The sequence below is a fragment of the Solea solea genome, chromosome 6, assembly GCF_958295425.1.
Source record: "Solea solea chromosome 6, fSolSol10.1, whole genome shotgun sequence".
NCBI lineage: Eukaryota > Metazoa > Chordata > Actinopteri > Pleuronectiformes > Soleidae > Solea > Solea solea.
The window spans coordinates 26,715,751-26,731,030 of record NC_081139.1 but is presented as its reverse complement, the minus strand read 5'-3'; the positions used below and the strand labels follow the sequence as shown (position 1 = coordinate 26,731,030).

At 41.9% G+C, this 15,280-nt stretch overlaps 1 protein-coding gene and 1 long non-coding RNA gene across 2 annotated transcripts; one reads left to right on the top strand and one right to left on the bottom strand.

Moving 5' to 3' along the window:
- The first annotated feature begins 941 nt into the window (after positions 1–941).
- Positions 942–13,339, top strand: LOC131460980 (inter-alpha-trypsin inhibitor heavy chain H3-like). Its single transcript, XM_058631931.1, has 22 exons — positions 942–1,084; positions 1,432–1,461; positions 1,610–1,633; positions 2,345–2,499; positions 2,671–2,775; positions 3,329–3,491; positions 3,826–3,936; positions 4,051–4,179; positions 5,349–5,465; positions 5,533–5,701; positions 6,382–6,507; positions 7,751–7,932; positions 8,815–9,000; positions 9,094–9,230; positions 9,622–9,782; positions 9,920–9,946; positions 10,048–10,116; positions 11,605–11,718; positions 11,855–12,056; positions 12,179–12,351; positions 12,819–12,930; positions 13,149–13,339. The coding sequence occupies exons 1-22, from the start codon at positions 968–970 to the stop codon at positions 13,285–13,287; spliced, it is 2,748 nt and encodes a 915-aa protein (XP_058487914.1). The 5' UTR covers positions 942–967; the 3' UTR covers positions 13,288–13,339.
- On the bottom strand, positions 11,604–15,226 carry LOC131460985 (uncharacterized). Its single transcript, XR_009240430.1, has 3 exons — positions 15,045–15,226; positions 14,542–14,824; positions 11,604–14,430 (listed from the first exon to the last, which is right to left on the bottom strand). It is a non-coding gene; the product is annotated as an uncharacterized LOC131460985 (long non-coding RNA).
- Between the last annotated feature and the right edge of the window lie 54 nt (positions 15,227–15,280).

Below are 15,280 nucleotides of genomic sequence, written 5' to 3'. Positions count from 1 at the left end.
ACGGTTCACGTTCAACTGTTGTCATGGTAGCATGGGTGTGTGTTTGCCTGTGTCTCATTTGCATATAAAGGGACCATGCACAAAACCGAGTGTTCTGAAAGGGGCGGTTTTAGCAGGGTTATTGAACTGCTATGGTGCTTCATCCTTATGGTATTTTGACCAAAGCATGTCACAGACATGTTCATTAGGACAACAGGGAACTATTTTAACTTGGAGAAATAGGGTATAATATGTCACCTTTAAGCGGCAGATCTTGGCGTTGTTTGCCAAATATCGGAAAATACATTTTAAAGCCAGTATGTGCCGATAATATTGTGCATCCCGAAATTTATATCTGCGCCTCGAGTAGGCAAAAATATGATGTCGGGTGTCATAGGAGGAAAAGGGCCATGGGGTCGAGGGTGAACGTTTTTTCCCCCGGTGATTCCGATCGAAACTTTCCTAGGTTTTTTTTTTTTTTTTAAATCACGTGTAAATGAGAGAAGTTCCTGCGGTGGAAAATGATTCAATGACAATGCTCTACCCAGTAGATGTTTGCTCTCACAAATACCTCAGCGACATATCCACGGACAAAAATTGAACAGTGCTATGTGTGCGACTGATTTCATGTGACTCCACGGTGGGCTCCAGTTGAAACCTCTAGGAACCCCGGAAATTCCGCCTTCGGACTATGACTGGAACGCACCTGAATACCTGTTCAACTCCGATTTCTCTCAAAGCACAAATGCGTTGCTGTTATTCATTTGTTATTTTTGTAAGTAATTACAATGGAACATTTTTATTGAATCCAAATTTGTTGTGAGTGCAATGATGCATCAGCATTTCTACCTCAGGGCCTCCAGAGCATAGAGCACAGGTCTGTACGTATGTCAACATACGCACACACACACACTTTCTGACCCTCCCCCTGGACAGAGAGCTTTTTCCTCAGTACTGAAGTCAGTTAGTGTTCAGTGGACGTTTGGTCATGTCTGGACTGTTGCGTGTTTATCTACTACTGCTGCTGCTGGGCTGCGTCTGCCTCTGGCTGCCCAGTCTGGCCCGGGCAGCTCTGGTCATCTCGGAGGATCATGAAGCTCCACAGGTAAACTCACTCACTCACTAATGAAATAATTAACTTGAAGGCATAAAGGTGTATAAAATTTAGCATGATTTATTCAGGATTCCCACACCTTGGTTGACATAAATTGAAGGGCTTTTCAAAGACTTTTCAAAAAACTACAATAAATTTAGTTATCGATGAATTATGAATGAATCTTCAAAGCCCTAGAGAACATAATTAAAAAGAGCTAAATGTTTCACAACGTGTGACTTGTTTTCATATGGACTGAAGAGTTATTTACTGTAGTCTTACGGCCGTGTGGGGGGTGTTTGTTTGTCTGGCACCATGTCCGTCGATTGTGAACTCACTCTGCTGTGTTTGTGATTCAGGAGGCGAGAGGAGCTGCCAGGTCACTGCAGGTATTTGGTAGAAATGTATTCACACACAGAAATTCAGTTGGCTTTGGTCCCACAACTTCAACCACAATATAACTGAAAAACATTTTATAAGGACACATAATACACAAGCAACCTAATCAGATGCAGAAACACTTTGTTTTTCTTACAGAAAAGAAGCACAAATGAGGATACGGTAAGATAATTATGCTTGTTTCAATGATTTATTCTTAAGGATTTTTAATGATTAGTTTGTTTATATGGAGCAAAGAAAGATATATCAAAAAACCGATATATCAACAAAATACATTAAAATAGTTTACGATTAGTTTAATAATCGATTTATAGAGTAATTGTCTCAGCTCTGCTGATCACACAGTGTAAACATTTAATGGTAGATGGTATGTATTTATATAGTGCTTTTTTAGTCTCCATGACCACTCAAAGCTGCTGTACACTACAGTTTTGCCATTCACCCATTCATACCCATTCACTCACACGTACATACAGCACATCTATGTGCAGAGCTTTTTCTATCACTCATCTTTCATACCCACTCACACACTGCCACCACAGCCGTCAGGCTGTGCAACGTGGGGTCTTGCCCAAGGACACATCGGCATGTAGACAAGCGGGTAATCTAACCCACAACCATCGAGTTGAAAGACAACTCGCTCTACCACTGAGCTACTGTCGCCCCAACAAAAGGATGTTTATTTCTTTATGGGAGCAGAATATTTCTCCTGCAGTTGTAGAGTTGTATTTTTTCTAAATGGCTGTAATGGCTAGAAAAACATCTGTGCCAGACTCTGGTGTTAGTATTGGTTTATACTCAAAGACACATGCGTGGTATAGAGTCACCTCGAGTTAAAATGTACTGAGATTAACTGACCTGCTTCTGTATCAGGTGGAGGTGCACAGCGTCACCGTGGACTGCACTGTGACGTCTCGTTTCGCCCGCACCGTCATGACGTCCGTGGCTCTGAACAAAGCAAACGCCTCCCAGGAAATCTTCTTTGAAGTGGAGCTGCCAAAGACGGCCTTCATCACCAACTTTAGCATGTCTGTGCTTCTACACGCTCACTTCCACTGTCTGCATGTGTGATGACTACCTGTGAACTGGACAATATTTAAGCTCTGTGTCCTCCAACAGCTCTAAAGCAGATATTTTCTTCCTGAAAAAAGCTGAATTTAATGTCCTGTGGTGTCTTTGTCCGTCTTTGTGCCTCACAGGGAAATTGAAGGTCGGGTGTATGTTGGGGATGTGAAGGAGAAAGAAAAAGCCAAGAAACAGTACGAGAAAGCTGTTTCCTCTGGACGGACCGCTGGACTGGTCAAGTGAGTCGGTCAAGATGAAAATACATAAAAATGAAACACAATGGGGGTCAAAGGTCAAAAGCAACAGCTGCACTATATGGACAAAAGTGTTTGGATGCCTGACCATAACACCAACAGGGACTGTAATGAAGTATTCAAATACCTTTGCAGCTAGAACAGCTTCCATACTTGGAAGACCTTTATCAAGATTTTAAAGAGTTTCTATGGGAACTTGCATCCATTCATTCTCTAGAGCATTCTAGAGGTCAGATACTGATGGTGGACGAGAAGACCTGGCTCAAAATCTCTGTCCCAGTTCATCCCAAAGGTGCTCGATGGGGTTGAGGTAAACCTAACCCTCCAAAAACATGCAGATGTTAATTGGACACTCTAAATTGACCGTTGTGTGTGAACGGTTGTTTCTCTCTGTGTTGGCCCTGCAATAAACTAGCAACCCGTCAAGGGTGTAACCCCTGCCTTTCGCCCTGTGTTCCCGTGACTGTCATGTGGAGGATGAGGCGGTAGAAAATGAATGAATGAAGCTGACGGTGATCATGTCTGTGTTTTATTTCAGGGCCTCTGGGAGAAAGATGGAGAAGTTTTCGGTGTCTGTCAACATCGCACCCAAAAGTAACGTGACCTTCGTTCTGACCCACGAGGAGCTGCTTCAGAGGAAACTGGGCCAATATGAGGTTTTAATACGAGTTAAACCCAAATCACGGGTGCAGAAATTTCAGGTGCGTCTCTGCTGGTACACATTGTCTGACAACAAACAGCAGTAATGTGGAGAAAAACCTCGTACAAGGATAGTGTTTTAACCTGATATTTATCGTGATTTGATTGACTCGTGTTGGAACAGTTACACAACTTGACTTGATCAGTTGACCCTTGGAAAGTTGAACATTTCTCACGTTCTGCCAAACACATCTTGAGCAAAGCCAATACATTCCAGTGCCAGTTGACACCGCTCCGTTCAAAGTGAATGAGAAGTGTTTCTGGTTATACCTCCACCAAGAGTTGTGATTGTGATGATCCTGGATTAATATTTTGATCGTGTTTGTGTTGAAACAGATCGTGGCAAACATCTATGAGCCACAGGGCATTTTGTTTGTTGATGCCCACGCAACCTTCCTCAGCAACGACCTGCTCCCCCTGGTGGAGAAAACTGTCACAGACAAAAAGGTGAGCAATAAGAAAGGCCTTCAAATATTCATAATTGATCATTAGATTCATTTCATTTTGTCTTCACATTTACTAAAAAATAAGCTAAACTTGGTGTGTTCATCTCCTCGTCAGGCGCATGTCTCCTTCTCACCGACCATGGAGCAGCAGAGGAAATGTCTAGACTGTGATGGAACGCTCATCGATGGAGATTTCATCATTAAATATGACGTAAACAGAGCAAAGAGCTTTGGGGACATTCAGGTCAGCTGTCAATCAACAATCTCCTAAACAAACACTGTGACATGTAACTGTAGAGCTCGGTTCGCTGATGTTGGCTAGCAAAGCTCCTGAAAAAATACATGATGCCAGTGTCAGTTTCAAGCTCTAATAGCGTATTTCCACCAGCTCTCCTCGCCACACTGCACGGTTTAGGTTGTATCTCCACGACAAAAAAAGTACCTACTCAACGTGGGCGGAGTCATCACTGCACGGCTGCATGAAACTGCCGTACAAAAGCGAGTGACTAGTGACTTGTAAAGCAGTTATTTTCAGTGTAACTGATTCATTAGAATTAGTTAATTAAAACTATTTGTTCAGTACTTCCTCCATGGCCCGAGCACAGACTCCGTCTGACTCAGTCACTGGACTGAAATACAGCGGCAGGGTCGCAATCAGTGGTGCTGCCGCTGAATACACCAGACCCTTCTGTTATATATTGAGATTTTAGTCATTTCCCTGGTAATTGTTGGAGATTAACTCACGTTTTGAGGATTGTTAAGTCTTTTTAACTGATCTACAGTTCAGCATTGTTCGGCTTGATTCTTGTGTCGGACGTCTCTTTCTGTGACGGCACTCTAATCAATCAGTGGCCGGCGACGTCACGCATAGTATCGCCTCAGCGCACTTAGAACCTCGCCAGAGCAGGCACTAAAAAAAGTATCTGATGCCAGGTACTATGCTAGTGGCAACACAACTTAACCTTGCTGCGGTGGAAACACGGCATTAATTACACCTGATTCTGAGAAAAAGCCAAGAAGCCGCCTGAGTGAGGGAGAGGAAAAGGAAGGGGGTGTGATCTGGTTGTGAAATCTGACTTGTGAGATTGGTTATGGTTGCTTGTGAGATTCTCGGCCTTTAAATCGCTCACAACGCGTTTCATGTGGTAATGTTGCAAAAATGCCCCGATGTTTATAAAAAGGGGAGGAGTCAGGAACACACAAGACAGAAAAGTGGACTAAGAAAGCAAAGAGCAAAATTCACTTCTTCACAGCAAATAACATTACAAGATACGGTATACATACAGTATGTCTGCGGACGTGAACAGCGTCCTTGCCTGCCAAAATGGTGTTAAATTTGTTGTGTGACGTCGGCTACCAGTGCTCTATAAACTCTGACTCTTAAACACTGTTTGTGATTCTCTTTCCCTTCAGATTGTGAATGGATACTTTGTCCACTTCTTTGCTCCCCCTGACCTGCGCAGAGTCCCAAAGAATGTGGTGTTTGTAATTGACATAAGTGGATCTATGTATGGGACAAAGATGACACAGGTGAGAGACTGCTGATGCGACTGTAAAATATCAATGCACACACCTCTGACCCTGTGACTCTTTGTAGACACGAGAGGCAATGTTGCAAATCGTCAAAGACCTCCACGAGGACGACCACTTTGCCCTCATCAAGTTCGGCAGCGCAATTTATACCTGGAGGGACTCACTTAGCAAAGCAACCAAAGAAAATGTAACTGAGGCCATTAACTATGTGAAGGACATCGACTCCGAGGGAAGTGAGTGACTTGAGCACCAAACGCTGTCCTTCTGTGTAGGGCTGTAATCAACCAAAGAAATTCTTGGTCGACTGAAGCCCTGAAATTTCGACTCAAAATCGACTAGTCGGGGGGTTAGACTAAAACACTGAAATATGCCAATTCTGATATGATCATGTACTCAAAACGGACTGAGCAACATAACACAGACAAATTAGCTTACCTTTTTTATATGATTTGCCATGTTTGTAGTCGAGCTGTGCAATGCAAACTTTGCATTTGACTTTTTTGTAAAATGCTGCCACACTTTGGCATGGATGTTAGCGGAGGACTGACTGTTGCCTAAAATGAAACGCTTAAAATTAAATAAAACCACTGGACGTTCTTTAATCTTTCTGTCTCCTGTGGGTTGGGCTTATCCAAAATACTGAAAACAAGGGGGGCGTTCTCTGAAGACACGCTGTTACCTGTGGAACAGGGGTGCTCTGAAAACACCCCCATTAGCACTTGGCACATTCCTCCAGATGAAATCAAATTAACCATAGACTATGAAATTAACACGGCAAAAAGTCCACTTACCAGAATTTCAGTTGAACCAGAACGTATCAACTTATAAATCGACCAGTCGACCGGGACTTTACGGCCCTACTTCTGTGTCACAAACGATACATTTTACTCTTCATTGCATGTTTTACTTTCAGTGACCAACATCAATGACGCAATGTTGAGAGGTGTGGCCATGCTGATCAAAGACAGGAAGGAGAAGAAGCTCCCTGAGAGGAGCGTTGATATTATCATTTTACTGACTGATGGAATGCCAAATGTTGGTGAGCAACTGGATTTTTTACGTGTTTACTCACATTTGAATGATGAGCTTTATGGACCATAGTTTAGAAGTAACAAGGGCTCTGACTTCCTATTTTTTACACACACTTGGCACATCTAGCATTCACGTCCTTCACTTATCTGTGAAAGGAACACTTAAAACTCTTGCAGCACCTTCGCTCGTGCTTTGCTTGTGGATGGTTGAATGAATACAATGAGATAATGAATGAATAAAAGTAGGCAATATAACCTTGTTTTAATAATGCAACTATATCAACTGATTCTTGGGACACAAACTTAGACCAAAAGCAACTCTTAATCATGATTAAGAGCTGGAGAGCTGACGCCAACACCTTGCAATCTACTGCTCTAGCGTTATGCTACTCTACAGCAGAATACTACTCTCCGGTATGGGGAAGGTCATGCGATGCTGGAAAAGTGGATGCTCAACTGAATTACCTCTTGCCGTATCATAACAGGAGCGCTGAAACCCACACCCCTATCAGCACTATACCGGCTAGCAGGTATTGCACCACCTCCCATCCGTTGAGAAACTCACTCCAGAACTCAAAAGAGCATGGTTGTACAGAACCTAAACCCTAAGGACTCTGCCAAATAAAGACTTGACCGTTGGAAAGCTTCCGACACTCTACCACCAAATGAAGCTCTTCAGAATCCTCGCAAGTCCCTACCTCATGGTACTCACCTGCCCAGAAGGGAATGGGTTGCCGTGAACAGAGCCAGGAGCAGAGTAGGCAGAACTAGAGTGAAATGGGCGAGGGTGAACTTAGCCGAGTGTCGTTGTGGTCATCCTAAACAAACTATGGAACACATTATCCGCAAGTGCGAACTGTGTCCTCATATCACCGATCAAGACCTACATGAAGCCAACCAAGAAGCCCTGATATATGTGTATATATATACATATATATACTATATATGTGTATATATATATGTGTATATATGTATATATATACATATGTATACATATATATGTGTATATATGTATATATATACATATGTATACATATATATGTATATATGTATATATATGTGTGTGTATATATTTATATATACACACACACACACATATATGTGTGTATATATATATATACATATACATATACATATACATATACATATATATATATATACATATACATATACATACATATGCATATGCATATGCATGCATGCAAGACTTGTAGGATTAAAACCGTGCATGTTGTATCTGTGACTTTGAAGGAGAGTCAAATACTGAGAGGATCCAGGAGAATGTGCGTTCTGCAACTGGAGGGAAGATATCTCTCTTCTCTCTTGGATTTGGTAATGACGTGGATTACTCTTTCCTGGATGTCATGAGCAAACAAAACAAAGGCATCGCCCGCAGGATATATGAAGCTTCAGATGCAACGCTTCAACTTCAGGTGAGAATATGTTAATATTTTCTCTTTTTTTGTGGACAGCACTTTATTGTCAAGTTTGAACCCTGTCAAGGGAACTGTTTGAAAGATATGTGATCAACAGACGAATGAACGGACTATCGGCTTGTGCTGTGCTGTATGCGCAATGTACTGCATATTACATTTCTACCAGTATCTTTTCCGAACAACATCAAGTGGGAACTGGCCTTAGTTATTCATCTGCTAATGTTGAAGCCTGTTGAAACCTCTCACGTGCAGCACAGATTTCTTGTTTTATTTGAAACATCGGCATGAATAAGTAGGTTTAACTTGTCTTTATTGACTGTCACTGTAAATCAGCTTTAAACCTCCTTTAAACATCAAGAGGAAGCTCCTGAAAAAGTTAGTTCAATCTGAAAAAAAGGTTCTGAGATTCCAGAGTGGAGCCACAACCCTGGAACCATGTTTGTCTAAAAGCACCGTCGGTGAGGCTGCAGCAACTTCAGAAGAACACATTGCCACGTGTTTTAGTTAAAACACACCTCTGGCTTCCTCTGAGCACTTTTGATGCATATGTAGATGCTACAGTCTGCAGAATCTTAAGAATACACACTTTATCTCACCATTAGACAGCCTTCTCTTACTGGAATAAGATGCTTTGCAAAGTCTATAGAGAAAGTGTTATCTTGTGACTTTGCCATTTGAAATCCTTTGTTAATAAACACAGAGTTACCAAATAAGGAAGTAGCAGACCAGCAGTGAACTCTATTACTGAAAATACTGTACTATCCCTTTAAATCACAATATATTAATTGTACTAGCTACGTCACCTTAATCCACTATATTATGTAAATCTGTAAAAAAAACAAACCTGTGTAATACTTATTGTGTGTACATTTATTTCAGGGTTTCTATGATGAAGTTGCCAGTCCTCTGCTTTTGGAGGTGGACCTGCGTTATCCTGACAATGCAGTGGAGATGTTGACCACAAACCACTTCAGCCAGTTGTTTAACGGCTCAGAGATCGTGGTGGCTGGTCGGCTGACCGACAACGACCTGGACAACTTCATGGTGGATGTGATGGGTCAGGGGGTAAGAAATGTAGAGACACTATCGAGGTGGAGAGAAGACTGGTGTGTCTGTTGTTATTTACTTTGTTGATTTGACGTAAACTCTTCCCTGTAGCTTGAGGACTACAAAGCACAGGGTCAGGCCAGTCCTGTGAAATGGACCGACATATACCCAGATGAGGAGTACATCTTTGGGGATTTCACAGAGCGTCTGTGGGCCTATCTGACCATCCAGCAGTTACTGGAGAAGAGGTATTATTTAAATCTCTACCAATGACATCTATGTCTGCTTGAGTTCTTGATATCTTAAGAATATGCTGCCACTTTCTTCTAGTTTGGAAACTGACATTGTTGATCCTCTGCTGCTTCAATGACTAACTTCAAATGTGTTATCTTGTAGCTCTGGTGTTTGAAATCCTCAGTTTAAAGTTCGTTTACCAAAAGACTCAGCAGTAGACCAGCAGCTCTCGTGTGCCATTGAGCTAAAAATGCTGATTTTTCTCTATGGACTTTTGGAAAGTGGCTAAAATAATTGTTCCTTCCTGCTCCTGCTGTGTATCAGTGTCCCAGGCTGGTTCAAGCCTCATTCATTGCCACTGCCTTTTGTTGCACCTTTAAAACAGCACATTTTTCACTCCTGCAGTAAGAGTGGTACCGCAGACGAGAAAGAAAATGCCACAGCCAAGGCGTTGGACATGGCTCTGAAGTACAGCTTCGTCACCCCTCTCACCTCCATGGTGGTCACCAAGCCTGAGACTGAGGACGGAACAGACAGCCCTCTCATTGCAGACAAGCTGACTGAAGGTGAGGAGGGAAATTAAATAGATGTTATAACATGATCCAGTGCAAACAAATAAAATAAAACATCACTGGGATACATGGACATTATTTCTCTTTCAACTATAACTATATATAAGCTGTTATTTTCTGGTTTTTGACAGAACAACGACAACAGTCAGAAAGAAGAGGTGAAACAGTCATTTCTTTCACCACAAGGCAAAAACGATTTGTAGATTCACGTGAATGGACTGCACTCATTTCAACTTGGTTTTATCATTCCTGTATATAGGCTATTACCACATGCCTGTAAGCCCTGCACTGTACACGCCCACTTACCATTCATCACCAACATATTTTGGTAAGTCATTTTTTTATGTTATCATGCCGTGTGTTATAAGATGCTTTGTGACATACATGTTCCTCAGAGGCTGGGTAATAATGACTTTGGTGATCCTCTGAGTTCACCTGTAGACCTTTTAAAGGTTTGATATTTCTCAAATGTGTTTTTGTTTATGAGACTATGCTGGGTTAAAAATTGCCAGTGACCTTTCTGGGAAGAGTTTCTAACCCATGTCTGCATTTCCTCCAACAATGTAGTTATTGCTGAATTTAAATGTTACGTGTGAATGTAAGCGTGAATCAGACCATAGGACATTTTGTGTGTATGTGTGTGTGATTATTAGCCCCTTTTTCCACCAACATTTCCAGGAACTTTTTTCCCAGTAATCTGTGTGGTTTGCGTTTCTACCGCGCCTCAAAGTTCTGGAGTACGACACTCGATCATTTCGTGTCCCGACTCGTGCTGAACCTCCTCATCCTCAGCTAACATGCTGGACCTCGTCTTCCGTCCACTTATCATATGTCCTTTTTCTTTTGCTCCATGTTTTTAAAATGACCCACAGCGAAATAAGTAAGTTCTTCTTCCCTCGTCTTCTATTAAAGGTCTTGTTTAAAGGTGTGATTGCCCCGGTAATCCTGGTTATCAGAAAAGTCCTTACTCGGTTCTTCTTTGGGTGAGAGTTTACTGGGGGGGGGGGGGAGAAACGAGCAGGGTTTTTCAAAATTGCGGGTCAATGAGAAAAGTTCCTGTGGTGGACCCAGAATTCTCAGAAATGCAAAATAAAACATAAAAATACAGGGGTTTTTTGACTCAGAAAATCACTCTTGAATTGTTAACTTTGAGCACAGGAAGTTGACAAATCTGCGATTTATGGTATGAGTTCCGCATGAGTCGCACATGATCAGTATACTGTAAATAAGCTCGCAAATTCATCCAATTTAAACTACAATGGATGAACCTGCAAAAAAGAAGAGACTGTGCAGCTACAACAAAGACGTGGGGTTATCCCGTCAGTGGTGATTCAACAAAAGCCTTCTGCACTTTATGTCAGAGGGAATTTTCAGTTGGCAACACACAGATGGTGCACATTCTGAGTCACTGCTATTTTATTCCTCTGCAAAAGTGCTATCATTATGACAAATGCCTTAAAACAATACACTGTGTAACCGAGATAAGGGCGTCTATACTGGGTACGTAAATAAACAATCGAAGGACACGAATAGCCAACAGCGTCTCACTTTTATTCCACTTCCTTTTTTTTTTATATATTTTTTTATACTTCTTCCCGGAAACAACAACCGCGACACTTCCGGTCTACCCTTCACAATAATATTACACGTCAGTTATGAGAAACAATACCTGAGAAACTCTACTAAGAGCTGCCATAATAAAAAAATATGTTACAAGCTACTCGTCACCTTTTGTCCATTATTTCATAGTGACAAAGTTGGCAACCCTAGTACACACATTCATTGTGTCGTCTACTGTCACTGTGATCACTTGCAGTGGATGGAGATCCTCATTTCATGATAGAGCTGCCAGAGAAAGAAGACGCTCTGTGCTTCAACATTAACGACAGACCAGGAACCATTTTCTCTCTGGTTACAGACCCACAATCAGGTCAGTCCTGAGTCCTGATCATCATCAAGACTTTGTTAACAGTTAGTACAACCTGGTCTACTTCTTACTGACCAATGTTTGTACATGTATGTGCTACTTATTAACAGTGACTGACTGAACATGTTGTTTCCCTCAGGTATTTTGGTCAATGGCCAGATAATTGGAGACAAGAAAATCCCTCCTGATGGTAAAATGAACACGTATTTCTGGCGCTTTGGCATCGTCCACCAGACTCTGGGGGTGAGGCTGGAGGTGAACACTCGTGACATCTCAGTGTTCCAGGACAGCAAATGGGTCAAACTGCTGTGGTCGGACTCGGCCTCTCTCAAAGGACTCAAGTGAGCGGCTGCACCATCACACGGTTTTCTTTCTCTCTTAGTGAGAGAAACATTTCCTTTAACATGAATAAAGTGAAACGTCAAGTCCAGTTGAGAATAATCTCCTCCTCCTCCTCCCACAGTGTGGATCTTCTTGTGACCAAGGACCGCAGCCTGATGGTGACTCTGAAAGATTCAGTCAAGTTTGTCATCCTGCTACACAAAGTGTGGGAGAAGCATCCGTACCATCGGGACTATTTAGGTTTCTACACCTTGGACAGTCATCTCCTCTCCCCTGCTGTTCACGGCCTGCTGGGTACAAACATGACACACTTAGCCGGAAGTAGATCACATGGTTTTAGGATTATAGCTGCTCAAGAGATATCCTGAGTATCCTGACGTCCCTTTCCCAAGCACGTCAGTAAACTCCTGTGGCCTTAGCCTAAAAAAGATGTTAAACCTTTGTTAGGGTAGCAAGTTTCTGCTTTAAATACTAAAGCACACTCTGGCTGGTTTGTCTGTTTGGGCGACTTTAGAAACATGGCGGTGCAAGATGGTGGCCTCAATAAAGCAAGAACCTTGTCTACAGTATTTTTTAAAGAAGGGTAGTAGATTCAATTTCTGCCAATACACCCTACCAAATGTTACACATGTAGTTTCCCTTTAAACGCTTACAGCGAGAGAATATTGTCATTTACTTGTGCTCGAAAGGTGGAGAGTTGTAGAGTCACAATGATCATATTTAAAAATAATAATATTTCCTGTAAATGTTGCGTCCTACAGGTCAGTTCTACCATGGGATTGAATATGAGGTGTCTGAGCTGCGTCCAGGTGAAGTCCCAGAGAAACCGGACGCCACCATGTTTGTGAAGGGACAGCAGCTCAATGTGACCAGGTAGGACTTTAATCTCACTTAATTATTAAATAACATGCAGAAATGAAGTTTTAATGCAGATGGTGTTGATTAAAATGATATTAGACTTACAGTATGTTTTGATTTGGAATGGTTTGCCATCTTTAAAAAGTGGCTCCTCACGTGGACAGTTTGGGAAATACTGCATTAGATAAATGTGTGTGTCCAGAATGAATAAGGTCTCACTCCTCGGTCCACAGAGGCTGGCAGAGAGACTTCAGGAGGGACATGAAGAATGGGGAAAATGTTCCCTGCTGGTTCGTTCACAATAACGGAACTGGCCTCATCGATGGAGACGCGACAGACTACGTTGTGTCGGGACTTTTCAAAACTGTTTAAAATCTGACACAGAAGTCATTAAAATCTGTAAATAAAGGTTGAATTACAACTATTTTTATTATTTCCAAATTTTGTTTGCCAATAATCCCTCCAACATGTTATGCACTGGAAATGGTGTACCTATTACAGTTTTTCTAAACTGAACACAAAACCCAATTTTCAAGCTACATTCACAAAACCTTAGACTCTTCTTGTAAAACCAAACTTTCACCTCAAAACAGTTCAATCTGTGCTCAAAACTGAACTATGTTGTCAAATCGTGTCCCAAGTCAATCAAAATTAAAAACACTACTGAAAAGTCGCTAAACACTACATAGAAAAATAGAAAACACAATGCTCAGGACATGAAGCTGGAGAAATAAATGTTTGTTGCAAAACAAAAAACCTGTGCATTTAGCACTTGTAAAAACAAACAGAAATCTTATGCATTTGCCATTTGTGTACAGTAAGCCCATGTAAAAATAAAGTACACAAATATACAAATAAGTGCATTACTCAGCCACATCATCATGTCTCTGTACTGGGTCAGGCCACAGGACTTCATCCACATCACAGGCCACATTTTGTCTGGCCAGGCAACAGGGGAAAAAACCTCTGGCATGCCGTATCCAGGCTTATGTCAACACCTATGTCACCACAGGCAGGTTCCATGGCTTGCAGGAGATTTGCCCTGGTGTAAGGTTGGCGTTTATATACCTTCCACCGCCATGAGGAGAAGAATTCCTCAATGGGGTTTAGGAAAGGGGAGTACGGTGGAAGGCAAAGATTGATAAAACCTTGGTTCATATTGAACCACTCTCTAACTTGGAGGGCTCTGTGAAAACTCACATTGTCCCAAACAACAACAACATAGATGTGATGCTCATCCTGCTGCCCTAACAGAGCATCTCGCATGTGATTGAGGAAAATGAGGAGCTGGTGAGTGTTGTAGGGCCCCAGGTTGGCATGATGGTGGACAACCCCACGATTGCTGATGGCAGCACATAATGTGACATTGCCACCACGCTGCCCAGGGACACCAACAATGGCCCGATGGCCAATCACATTACGGCCTCTCCTTCTCCTTTTGGTGAGATTACACCCAGCTTCATCCATGTAGATGTATTCATGGGGTCTTTCCATTGCATCCAGTTGAAAAACCCTCTGTAGAAATAGATATAGTTTTGTAAGTGATACAGAAAAGGTGATTTAGGCCACTACACTAAATCACTATTTAGAGTAAACAACATTGAATGTGTCTGGATATATACCAACCTGTACATACTGGAATCTTTGCTCTTTGACTCTGTCTGAGTTGCGATCAAAGGGCATTCAGTACAGCTGTTTCATGCGCAGTCTGTTGCACTTGAGGACATGATCAACAGTAGAGAGGCTGACACTGTTGATACCCTCAAAATTGACATGGTCCTCAATGATCTTCTGCTGAATTTCACTCAGTTTAATGGCGTTGTTCTCACGGACCATAGCAACAATTAGGGTCTCTTGGTGTGGGGAGAACATACCTGTCCTCCCACCCCCATGTGGCAGTCTTTCAATTCTACAAAAAGAGAACATGCAGTTACAAAAAATATACATGGAATACTAGGCCTGCAAACAGTTAGACCAACCCTCCATTACAATACTACAGTACATTGGTACAGTGATGTCCTGAAACATGTATTTACTTACAGTATACTGTGGTACAGTATAAAGTATGTCATACAGTAATTGCTGTCAACATTTACATACTGTACTATAATGTCAAAAAAGGTAATTACCTGTTCGCTTCTCTAAATCTTGGGATTATGGTGGACACAGTGAATCTACTGATGTTTGGTTGTAGCCTTTGTCCGGCCTCCCTCATGCTCATACCATGGACAAGAACATGGTCAATCACAGTCGCTGTAGAACTTTCTAGCAGGCAAAGCTATTTGTCTTTCATTCTATTTATCTGTTCATTGTTGTAACTGGTATCAAAGCACCGTTGCCTTTAAAGGGCCTTTAAGGTGCATCG

Coding starts and splice junctions, on each gene's coding strand:
- LOC131460980 (XM_058631931.1), top strand. CDS start 968: ATGTCTGGACTGTTGCGTGTTTATCTACTACTGCTGCTGCTGGGCTGC. Junction 2,776..3,328: donor CGGACCGCTGGACTGGTCAA/GTGAGTCGGTCA, acceptor GTTTTATTTCAG/GGCCTCTGGGAGAAAGATGG. Junction 9,001..9,093: donor TGGATGTGATGGGTCAGGGG/GTAAGAAATGTA, acceptor TCTTCCCTGTAG/CTTGAGGACTACAAAGCACA.